Source organism: Caloenas nicobarica, chromosome 26 (assembly GCF_036013445.1).
Source record: "Caloenas nicobarica isolate bCalNic1 chromosome 26, bCalNic1.hap1, whole genome shotgun sequence".
Classification (NCBI taxonomy): domain Eukaryota; kingdom Metazoa; phylum Chordata; class Aves; order Columbiformes; family Columbidae; genus Caloenas; species Caloenas nicobarica.
The window spans coordinates 538,029-550,028 of NC_088270.1; the positions used below are offsets into that span (position 1 = coordinate 538,029).

General features: G+C 53.6%; 1 protein-coding gene across 11 annotated transcripts in view; it reads right to left on the bottom strand.

The window, feature by feature from the left end:
* Positions 1–2,886: 2,886 nt before the first annotated feature.
* Positions 2,887–12,000, bottom strand: part of CADM1 (cell adhesion molecule 1) — a 124,035-nt gene continuing 114,921 nt past the window's right edge. For 7 of the 11 annotated variants that reach the window (XM_065652200.1, XM_065652205.1, XM_065652202.1 and 4 more), the window contains 3 exons: positions 10,545–10,598; positions 3,864–3,995; positions 2,887–3,225 (listed from right to left, as the gene is read on the bottom strand). In XM_065652200.1, coding sequence (XP_065508272.1) covers positions 3,107–3,225; positions 3,864–3,995; positions 10,545–10,598 — 305 coding nt within the window. In that variant the 3' untranslated portion in view covers positions 2,887–3,106. The remainder of the gene's footprint in view (positions 3,226–3,863; positions 3,996–10,544; positions 10,599–12,000) is intronic. The other 4 variants (XM_065652208.1, XM_065652207.1, XM_065652201.1 and 1 more) reach the window with 2 other exon arrangements.

Sequence of the window (12,000 nt, forward strand, 5' to 3'; positions counted from 1 at the left end):
GATGCTGCGGTGTGGAACTGCTGAGGTTTAGGCAGCAGCGGTTTGACACCGGCTGGGGACGCGGTGGGGCCGTTTGAGGACGGGAAACCCCCGGGTCCGCGTCCCCGGCTCCTGCGGCCGCCTCGCTCTGCCCTCGCAGGCCCGGCTCGGCAGGTCGTGCTGAGCACGCTGAATTATTGAAAATGACTGCAGCAGCAGGATCGTGTTTAGAGACGGAGCACAGCGTCAATCCCGGCCCAAAGCCCTCGGGAGGAGAGCTGGCCTGAGCAACGCAACACGTCAAATTAAGAATTACAGAGGCTGCCCCGTTGCAACACACAGAGAGGGATACTCAGGGCATCTTCGACAAACGAGAGCAGAGTAAATCAGGCTGCGGTGTCCACATGGTGCTCACCGCCCCGGTAAGGGACGCGGGACGGCCGTCCCCACAGGGGTGACACGCGGCGGGGACCTCCCCTTCGAACACGGCTCAAAACGCGCGAGGTCCCTGGCAGATGAAGGATGGGACGTGACCTCCTCACTGCTTCGTCCCTCCCCGAGGGACCTCGCGCCTGCCACCGGCATCCATACCCGCTCCATGTGAGACAAAGAATAGCTGCTTCGGCTGGTTTGCCCCGTGGCTTTTGCCTCAGTGTCATGATTTCTCTAAGAAACCGGCAGTTTCTCCCATGACGAAGGCTGCAGAGCCGCGAGCGCGGTCGGTGCGCCGTGGGTACGCCCGGCTCCCCACGCAGCCCGCGCGGCGCTGGTGCCACCGCGGCTCTCGGGAGCAGCTCCGCCGCACAAAGCGGCTGTTTCTCTCCTCCTCCTTTGTCCAAAACATGAAAGACTGATGCTGCTAATTTCGGCGCTGCAGCTGCCTCGTAACCTGATTTCAGGAGGGGGAGACGGAGGAGGAACCAGCGCTGGGCTCCTCAACAGCCAAGACTGAGCAGGGGCCAAGCAGATGCTTCCGGCAGCACTTTTCATCGGAATTGGGTGTTTTGAGGCAAAAACGTCAGGCACTAAATCCTGAGTGTTTGAAAGAGAAATAAGGAAATGTGACCCCAAGCAGAACCGAGGTGGCGGGAGGAACGGGGCGAAGCTTCACGCGTTTCCACAGCGGGACGGTCCCCACCGGCACCGGCACCCCGGACGGCGGGGACAGAGTGCAAAGGGACAGGCAGCTTTGTAACATTAATTTTTTTTTATTAAGAAGACAGATATTTTATAGTACTTCTTTTCCTTTGTAAAAATGGTATACATGAACCAATACAAAATGTGAATGGGAACAGATGGATATGTGTTTTCTTACATCGTAACACCTTCCATGGACACCTTAAAACAGAACTGGCCTAAGGGGAAAAAATAAAAAGGCCGGGTGAACAAAGAACAAGGTTGTTTAGCATCAGTTCCGCGTCCTTCATCTGTAATACCCCTTTAAACAAGGTTGTTCTTTCTTCACGCTTCAAAATCCTAATGATCTAAAGCTGTACAAAGTAATACTCAACAATACATTTCAAACAGTGCACTGTATACCGAAGAAAAAATACATAAACCAATATACAACTAAAATTCGGAATTGCCTGTTTTTTAGCCTGTTTTTATTTTTTATTTTTTTTTCCAATGTGTGGGGCCGAAATTTCGCAATCTACCTGAGACGGAAAACACCAATCAAAACACATGAACCTGAGACATGTCAACATCGTAAGTCAAAGTTACATCGGTAACACTGCACTACTGTACACTTCCAAAACAAGGATGGGCTGCTCAGACCGGGACGCCGGCCCCGCCACCGGGAAAAGCCCCCGCGCCGGCTCTTCGCCCCGCGCTGGGGTCCGGCGGTGCCGAAGGAGCTGGGGAAAAAGGGCATTTCCGCGAGGTTCTGCTCGCGCCAAGGGGACACAGAAAACTGCCGGAGCACGGGCCGGCTCCCGCCATCGCACCCCGTTCCCAAGGGACTCCCGCGTTGTAATGGTTCTGCCAAAAACAACTATTAAAAAACCAAAAAACGTACGGAAACGCTCCCCTTGAAACCCCTAAAATAAAAAAAAACCCAAACCCTGACGCTAAGATTAATGCTTCCCTTAAATAAGTCAGCACACATTTTCCACATAAACACAGTAAAAAAAAGTACCGCTCCAAATCCAAGATTACCCACCAAAGAAAATTCAGCATACATAGCCGTGCTGCCGTCTCCTCGCTGCGGCGTGGCGGCTCTGCCGGCCCGAGACCCCCTGCGCGCCTATGGCTTTGAAGTCAGTCAGCACTGCCGCGGCACCGCGCGCCCCGCGGGGACAGAAGAGGCGGTTCTGCTGGCCCGGCGGCTCGGGGCCGGAGAAGGGGCCGGACCCGGGCGTCCGCAGCCCCCGGGCCGGGGGGCTCTACGGCCAAGGGCCTGAGCGGGAGCCCCCGCGCCCCCGGGAGGTGACACTGGCCCGGGGACCCCGCGGCCCCACGTCCCTCCTGCGGGACGAGCCCCGCGGCCCTTTGCCGAGCTCCAGCCCCTTTCCCGGTGCCGCCACGGGGGTCTCGGCGTTGGCGCGTCCCGGCCTTGGCGCCGGCAGAGGGGACGGGCGACGGGCACAGCGAACTGCCAGCTACGGCATCTAAAAGGTGCTGGTTCTCCTCCCACGAGCTCGAGGTCTGAACGGAAACCGGCGAAGAGAGAAAGCAGCGCCTCCAAAGAAACCCACCTACGGCAAGGGGTCCCAGCCGGGACAGGAGCGGGGAACGAAGAGCCACAGAAACCCGACGGAACTAACGCACAGAAGCCTCTCTCTGCCCAGCCTCCCCCCGACCCCGACAAACAGAAATTAAACAAGGCACAGAATCTTCTGCAATGACTTCACTAAACTAAATCCAAGCTGGACCTGGCCAAAAAAAGAAAACCCAAACAAACTGAGGTGTCAAACAGCAGAGTGTACTTTACGAGGAATATTTTTACACAGCAAATCCCGGACCCTCCCGGCCTCATGACTCTCCACCCATTTGCTTTTTTTTTTTTTTTTCTTTAAAAAAAAAGACACAAGCTGGTTGCAACTCCAATATCACTGTCTCTGTAGCGTTTAAATAGGGCCAGTAGTAACCGTCCACGGTTGGACACCTCATGGGGACCAAGGCTGCTCTAGATGAAGTACTCCTTCTTCTCCTCCGAGTTGTTCTGCCCCCCCTCTGCGTTGATGATGGCTGTGTCCGCGTCAGCCGCGTCGTCCGCGCCTTTGGCTTCGTGGGTGAAGTACGTACCTGCAAGGGAAGGGGAGGCTGCGTGACTGCGGAAAAACTGCCCGGAACGTGACGGTCCCGGGCTGGGGCGCGAGGACCCAGCGCCAGGACGCGCACGGCTGGTGCCACCCGGGTGGGAGCTCCCGCTCCACCACCGAGACCCCCGGCCCCCACGTCCCCGCTCCAAAACGCGACCGTGTCGCTCTGCAGCGTCTCGCGGAAAATAAATCAGGTCACAGCTATTCCCCCTCTCGGAAGCCCACAAATATCAGTAAAACTGTGTTTTATACACTTTACTTAAAGGAGACAAATATTTCGTCTCTGCTTTCTCTCTCCCCTAATGTGCTTCAGGTCTTCGTTTTCCCTCTCTCCTCTCTTTCTGACATTATTCACTGCGTTGTAACCAGCCTCTCATCCTCCGGCTGCTTTTCCAAATAAGCCCCAGTTAACAGTAAATCCTTTCGTACAAACATCTATAAAGAGGAACAGTCACAACTGGGAGGGGGGGTAGATTTGCTCTAGAAGTTCTAACAAGTTCCCAAAATGGACGGTTTTACACAAATCAAGACAAGGTGGCACACGGGTATCAGCTCCGGCCGGCTGGGCTCGCAAGCGAAGGGAAACACGTGTCTCGTCTGCTCGTTTCCCCGTTTTCTTACCTTTATGTCTGGCAAAGTACCGCCCTAGAACGATGAGCAGGCAGAGCATGGCGAACACCACCACGGCCACCACGCCGCCGACCACCGCGTGGTCCACGCTGCGGATCGCCCCCTCCTCACCCGCGCGAGAATCTGTCGAGATCAAAGAGGAGTGAGGGGCGGGCCGGCGGGGCGGGCGGAGGACGAGGGGCCGACGCGGCGCTCGAGGCAGATGAGTTCGGGCAGAGCGGCCGAGCCCGCGGCCGAACCGATCTGGCGCTCGAGGAGGCTCTGCTACAAGCGGCAGCTACGGCTACGCGGGCGGAGGAGAGCTGGGGCAGGAGAGATGGAGCTGGTGGGGGGCACGCGGCCGGGGAACCCCAAATTTCAACCTCCCCGGGGCACAGGGAGCAGCAGTACAATATAGGGGGATGTTAATCATTGGCTCTGGAGAAACACCATTAACAAGCGCCCTGTTGAAAACGTTCCAACCTCAGCCCACCAAACTCCTTGGCCAAAACCCAACCAAGGCCGTGTGAGCGCGTGTGCCGTCCCCAGCCCGAGCAGGGGACACCCCGAACACAAGCTGCGCCGCCCACAGGCACCGAACTGCCAGCCCGCGCTACGACCAGCCCTGCAGATCGCCAGCGATCGCCGCGCCTGCAACCGCTTCATTTATTTAACTCCTCGCCATGCCATTAGTTTTCTTTTCTAAGCGCCTCTCCCCGTGGACGCCGTCGCCCAGGCGAGGAATGACTTATTTGGCGGAGGAACAACGCCGAAATGAACCCGGAATGAGCTATGGCCATGTAAAATGGATGTATAGCAGTGTAAACAATTTTAATTTAAGAACGCAGCTACATCAACCCTCGCCGCAATCCTAATGGCAACCGAGATTTATAACGCGGTAAAAAACAATTATTCTCCCGTTGATTAATACATTAACATTTTGGAATAGAAGCTAAACCATTGTCTCTCTTTTTTTTTATTGAGTCAAGCGCGACACCTCCATTAAAATGATTTACTGGCCATACCTTACAATTTAAGCACAGCAGCAACAGAAACGGTAAAAATCTTTTAACTTTACATGATTTGTGAAGTCATATGTGAAGGATTTACCATTTAAATCTTTCCCTACAAGAAGCACACGGCCTATAAATCTGTCCCGCATGCAGTTGCCCGGGCACCTCAGAGAAATGCATTTCGCCAGGAAGACTGAGAGAGCAAACGCAAGTCAATTTTTAAGAAAGATTTATCTCCGTCTCCCTCCAAAGAACAGAGCAAATCTCTGAAGCCTCCACCTCTAATAATATTTGAAGTTTATCGATCAAGCGTACAGATCCGTGACAGCCAAAGGTAATGGTGCTCTTTTGAGCCGAAACCTGATACAAAGCTCTCGAGCAGCAGCCCAGGATTTACGCTTTCTATCGATATTTCCAATTCTGCTCCAAGATTAAGGACTGAGGGACCCGAGTAAATAACTCGTGACTGAGAGCACCATGAGGCGCACTTTAATTAAAACAATTTAAGAAAAAACACCCTGTGAGTGTTTTCTTCGAGTAACTTCTAGGAGCAGGAGCTCTGGCACGCTCCGTTTTGTGCCTTTTTTTCTTTTTTAATAGAAACGGAGCAGCCAGGTCCGCTCGGCTGTGCTGGGGAGGAGAAGCGTCCTGTTACATCGGGAACAGCGGAGGGGAACAAACGCTCCGAGTTACGGCTCCGCAGCGTGCTGCCTGCAGCACCGGGCAGCAAGAGGCGAGCTCACCCTCAAGCTGCCACGCTAAATAACCATTAAATAGCCTCTGAGGATGTGGAGGGGCTGCGAAGCATCTCCAGCAGGTCTGTGTGTAGGCGCGACCGGCCGGTGAAGGGAACTCCAGCCCCCCCAAACCCACGTGCAGCCGCCGCTGGGGCCGCGCCGGCCCCGACAGCAAAGCGCCGGGTCTGGGCAGCAAGGAGCGATCCCTCAAATCTGCGCCGGGAGAGAACAGACTTGACCTTAAACAGCGGAATCTGCTTTAAAATGCTGTCTCCAATTCACAAAAGCTACTCCCGCTTCGTATCTCTGATTAAAAAAGAAATCACAACTTTATTACTGAAGAGGGAACAGACGAGATGGCAGGAACTGACAAAATGCCACATTATTTGCTAATCCTAATATGTTATTCTTCCTTAAGATTTGCTTTTCTCAGCACCAATTCAATTATAGATGCTACAAATCCTTCTGACATTTAATTCCCTCTTGTCAGGGAGTAGTAAATGTATACATGCCGAGCTTTCCCATTAAGATGTTAATATATATTGGGGCATGCTGGCCTCTCAATCCAACAGCCTGAATTTTTCTATTAGGGCCGTGTTTCTGGTTCGCTGTGGGTTTGTGCGGGCGGGCGCGGGGGAGGACAGAGCCAGGGAGGTGCAGACACGGCTGCATGTTGGCAACAACATGCACAACTACGGGGCTACTCGGCGGCTACTCCGTGGCTACTCACACCTGAGCTGAACCCCCTGCGGGGTGGTGCTTTGCACGATGCCAAAGCACCTTAAAGGAAAACTCCGGCAACAACGGCACAATCTGCTCGCAGCTGAATATAGGCAGAAACAAATCCCTTTGGAGCCCCCGCGGTGGCCGTGCCCGCGTCGCGGGGACGCCGGATTCCACCCGACGCGGCACCGACCCGGCGCGCGCGGGCAGCCGGTCAGTGCACAGCGGCACGAACCGCGGCTGCCGCTCGCACCGCGCCGACAGCAGAGCCCGGAGCTTTAAATCAGCAGCTGCTCGTGGAATCAACCCAATAGAGATTACAGCGCTCGAACGAGAACCCCGAAGTTTTCCTTTAAACAAAAAGTGCCATTTGTCAAACAGTACACAGACACAAAATGAGACATTTTTGACTGTTCCTACTTTCACCACAGTAACAGAACTTTCCATCTAAGTGCCATCAGCTAACATCCACGTTTGAAACCAGGTTCTTAGTTACGAGGGGTTTTTTGCAGGGGGGAGTCACTTTTTTAAAAAATCTAAGTATTAACGATCTCAAGTTTCCTAACATTTTGGCACATGTAACTGTTTAAAAATAGCTTTTGGTAGACTGTCTCAAGAGCAGGAAAAAAGCTGGCAGATTAACAGCAATCTCTTAACGCGGGGCAAGTGCTTACAGCGAGGTTTAGAGTAAGGAAGACTTTTTGTCTTCTGAACTATTAATACTCAATAAAAAGGTCCCATTCCATTCTGGATTTAATGAGGCTTTGAACTATCGCTATGTATCTGCGTACATTCTCACTCCCACTCTTCTTTAAGTGGCAGCATCTCAAGATTAAGGAAAGGCTGGGCTGGACCTGGCTGACTTTCCCAGGCAGTATTTTAAACCGCAATTACAGCCGCTCTCAAAGCTCCAGACCCATTAGGAACAAGCCATTTAATTCTGAACCTCAGGCCTGCAGCACGCAGCCCGTCCAGCAGCACCCTGCCCACCAGCCCCTGCACCGCTCTCCGTCTGCAACATTGATCTTGTTTCTTGCTGAAAATGCCTTTCGAGGCTCTGGTGTGGGACAATTTCCATTTGTGTGATTGCACGCACGCCCCTGCGGCAGGACCGCGCTTCCCAGGTGTTAATGGAACATCCGCAGCACGGCAGGGACAAGAAAACCCAAATCCGTTTCTTTGAGGAATTCCTACCTTGGCGGTCTTTTTTTCCTCTCGTTAGAGTTGATTAAATAGTCAGCACACCAAGGTGACTGAGGCTCCCACATGTCACCGCTGGTCACGGTTTAGGTGCCAACGGCCTTACGGCCCTGGTGCCCTTCTGGAGCACCAATGGGCCAAGTCCTGCTCTTTGCGGGAGGTGGGGAGCTCCCGGCACCGCCGCCGTCCCGCCGGATCTGCGGCTCGTTCCTTTGGGGAACGCGGCAGGTCTGGCGGGGCCGGAGCAGGAGCGGGGGCTGGCGCGGTGCTGGCGGGCGCGGTGCTGGCGGGCAGGGCCGCGGAGCAGCGGGGGCTGGCGCAGTGCTGGCGGGCACGGCGGCGGAGCAGCGGGGGCTGGCGCGGTGCTGGCGGGCGCGGTGCTGGCGGGCACGGCCGCGGAGCGCGGGCTGCGGTTCAGAAACGCTGTAAAACACTCGCCCTGTGTGGGAGGACAGAAATCCCCGCCTGCGTGTGACTGGCTGAGCAATAACGTTACTCATGGCTACAGCGCGGCATTAAGGCCGCTACCCCTGCCCTAATTTATTGACAGGCTGTTAAAGACTAGCGTTAACCTGTTTGTTGTATTGTAATTGAATTTGGTCTAATTTAAGCCAGGGAAATTTGAGGAGTTCATCTTTCTCCAATCAATAAGCTCCCCTTCAGTGACCTATTTCAAGATTGCTTCATAAAAAATAATGCGCTTTGTTTTAATAAATTTAATCACTATGACAGGTGCTCAATGTTTCCTGGTAGCCTCCTCTCTGCCAGCAAATAGAGCCCCACTTGCAATCAATAGCGATTGATTAATCAGCGTCCCCCTTGAACAAAGGTGCTAATCAGGTTTTGATTAGTTAATCGCACCCGATGGGGAGGCCGCGCTGGGCTGCTCCCCGTTGTACATGAGGTGTAGCAACACTCTGGAGCAAAGCAGAGGGACCCGACTGCGGGTGACCCCTGTGACAACGGGAGCACGCAGCGGCTGGCGGTACCTACACATCCATACGTGTGTGCACGCACGGACACGCTCAGCGCCCTGCGGGGCGCGAGGGCAGCCCTGTCCCTTCCCTGCGCTCCCCGCGCCTCCGGAACGAGGTTTGGAGTGTTACGGACACACACAGCTGGAGCAGGAGAAGCGCGCACAGCTCTGGAAGCTACCTGGACGGAGGGGAAGGGACGTGCTACTTAATTGCACGGTTGGCAGAGCCTCCGCTGAAGCGTTTAGCAGGACGGGAGCACCTGCAAGGAACACACACTGAGCAAACGGCCCCATGCGCCGGAGCACCCCGCACTCCGGTCCCCGGGTGCCCTGTCCCACCGGCAGCGATGCCGAGGGATCGCTCAGCTCCGCACTCACCTGCAGCGCCCGTCCCGCCGCCCCGCGTCCCCCCCGGCACACGGGACCTCGCTGCGGGTCCCCGCGATGGGCAGCGATGGGCAGAGCTCTGCTCGTAGCACAGGGCAGAACAGCCGCGGCTGCTCCTCCGGTGACCCGGCAGGTTTGCCAGGGCAGCATCACCCTTTGGGTGTACGTGAGGAACCGGGAGAGCAACCAGCAACGTTTTCAAATTCTTAGCACACACACAAAAAATCAGTAGTCAAAGCGGATGCTGCAAAATGGGTGTCCGTTGTTGCACAAAGGGTGCTCGCTGCTCGGCTCGGAGCAGATGGGCTTTCTGCAAGGTTTGGGGGAATTTTGACTCGTGTCTAAAATTCAGCAAAAGGAAGAGCTGGGCTGTACAACGAGGACAAGGCGTCAGCCACCCGGCACTGCACCCACGAGAGGCAGGGCGCGAGCAGACACCCATTTTGAGGAATTCCCTTGCGGAATTGTTTCCCCTCCTTCTCTTCATTCACCAAAAGATGTACTGTACTTTAAAAAGTGGACATTAGAAAAAAAAAAAATAAAGCTCATTAGAGCAAAACAAATACTTTCCCTCCACACAGGGATATTTAACAGACACCTACTGCTTCTTACCTATGAGATCTGGCCCAGGCCTGCAATAACAATTATTAGTATCGCTCAGGTGTTAGAATACGCAGGGAACGAACCCATCATTTCTAACGTCTTGGCCAAAGCATACCTATAGTGGCTTACGGGAAGGGACGCTGCCCATCCGATCAAAGGAAAGCGTCTTGCAGAGGGACGGGAGGACTCGGGGATTGGCTTTTTTTGGCGTTGGTTTTTGCTCCACGCTCAAAGCCCGAGGGCTGGACCGCAGACCCGGGCAGGGCTCATCCCGGGGACAGGGCTGCGGAATCTGCAGAGACGCCCTGAGAAACAGGAGCAAAAAAATGGGGTGGATTCCTAAAAAACCCCCAGGCGGAGTCGGGCAAAACCCAACGGTCAGAGGTTTGGATGCCATTTGTTCCCCTGACAGCTCCCCGCTTGGAATACACCCGCTGCATCCGCTGCAGATGCTCTTGTTTCTTGATCCGGATTAGTGCCAATTCGCAAGGACCAACTCTAAGGGTGTCTTTATCCGACTTTTCAGCCCAGCGTGGCTACACACAGGTTCAAACCACAGACTTAGTTTTGCCTCCGCTGATAAAGCAATCACCTCCTTATCCCCAGCTTGACACTCGTACAGAGAAATGACCGGGCAGCCCCGAGTTAGCGCCGGCTGTGCTTTTTGAAGGCGGTTTCGCACCACACGGCAGAGTCGAGCGTTCCACAAACATTAAGTTCCCACTCGACCGGTCTCCAAATGAGTGTTCCAAAATTTGCAGCAGCTGGGAGGGAACGTGGAAGGGTCCGTCTCACCGCCCTGCACGCCTCCCGCCCCCCTCTCACCGCTGCCACACACAAATGGGTGCCAACAAAATTAAAAATTAAACAAAAGACAAAAAAGACAAAAAAAGGAGGCGAACCCCAGCAGCAGAGAGAAGCCCAGCAGCAGAGCACCCCAAGCTGCCCGTGCGCGGGGGCATGGCGGCAGCACAGCGACTATACAATGCGACATGGCCAAGATGCAGAAATCGGGGTGTGCGCGGGGTCAGCGGTACCTACGGACTGCCCTTACCTGAGAGATCCCCAGAGTCCAGCTCCTCTGCGGAATTGGGCAACTGAGTAAAGCCTTACAAGTAAAAACAAACTCATTTTTCTCTGCGTTTCTCGAGCGACAAAAAACAACACACTTAAGAGCTGAGGATGAATCGCTTGGGGGGAAAAAAAGAATGCGTCAATCACTCGCCACCTTCTGCCGCTTTGGGCAGAGCGACCTGGGTGACAGAGTTGCAATAATTTCCTTTATTACAGACAGAAACATTCCTCAGTCTACACTGTTGGCACACGAAACATGGAGTCAAAGTCACTCATTCATAACAGCATGCACAGACCCCCAGACGCCGTCTTTCGGTCAGCGTGGGGGCGATTGCCCAATTTAACCAGTTCCATTTTGGTTCTCTATACAGAGCGATGTCAAATTGTCTTCCAATTTCCCACAAAATTCAATTTTTTTTGGCAATGTTGGCGAGTCCAGCATTTTATCAATTAGTGAATATGGTGGATCCCATTCCAAAACCGTAAGGCATCTGTGCGTGCAGACTGCAGGCTGGACCTCCTGCAAAAAACCCCACAAAACCTGCTTGTGCAATTGCCCAAATTGGATGCATTTCTGGAAGAAGCATCTATCCTCAAAGCTGATAAAGCAGTCAGGCGAGACTGGCCCTCGTGACCACCAGAGGCAGCGGCCGCTCCCTAGAGAGCCGTTATTTTGGATTTGGGTGGAGAAGCTGTGGGGGTCCGCGGGAGGACAGAGCACCGGGCTGAGCGAAGGTCTCAGCGTCGGACGCTGCAGCCTGCGGAAAATCCCCGTTTCTCTGAAATCACAAAGATGTTGCTGCGGTACAGCTGATGGGCAGACTGTCTCCCAGCAGAAAGCAGCAAACAGTGTGTGTGTGTGTGTGTATATATTTATATACACACACACACAGCTCATTAAAAATAAAACTTATTTTCAGTGGTGGCATTTAAAACACCTCAAGTCACCTGGCAGCTGCAGTCAGGATTACCTTCTGAAATGGGAAGCTGTTGAAATTAGCAGCAGGAATTTTGCCTGTGCGCTGCTCTTGGGCTTCAGGGAGCCCCCGTTTTTTGCTCTAACGCAATATATGAATGTAATTACAGTTGACTCACAGAAGCATCGGACATGCAAACCCGGGCTCGGAAGAGGAGCCTTTCAACCTTTATCTCTCCAAAATTGCTTCTGTAGAGTCCTCCCTTTCACTTAAAAGGAACTACATTTTCTCAATAATGAAAAAGGGCAATGCTGCATTTTTTATGAAGCAAAAGAAGTCTTGTTCAAAAGGAAAATTAACGATTCACCAATTCTGTTGCTACCTGCACCTGGCATACTTACGAATGCCATGGAACAGTATAAAACCTGTTGTGAGGCATTTTAAATCCGTGTTAAATTACTTGTTGATTTTTCTCATTAAACTTTCATATCGGCTCTTAAAGCCCCTTCTTTTCACTTG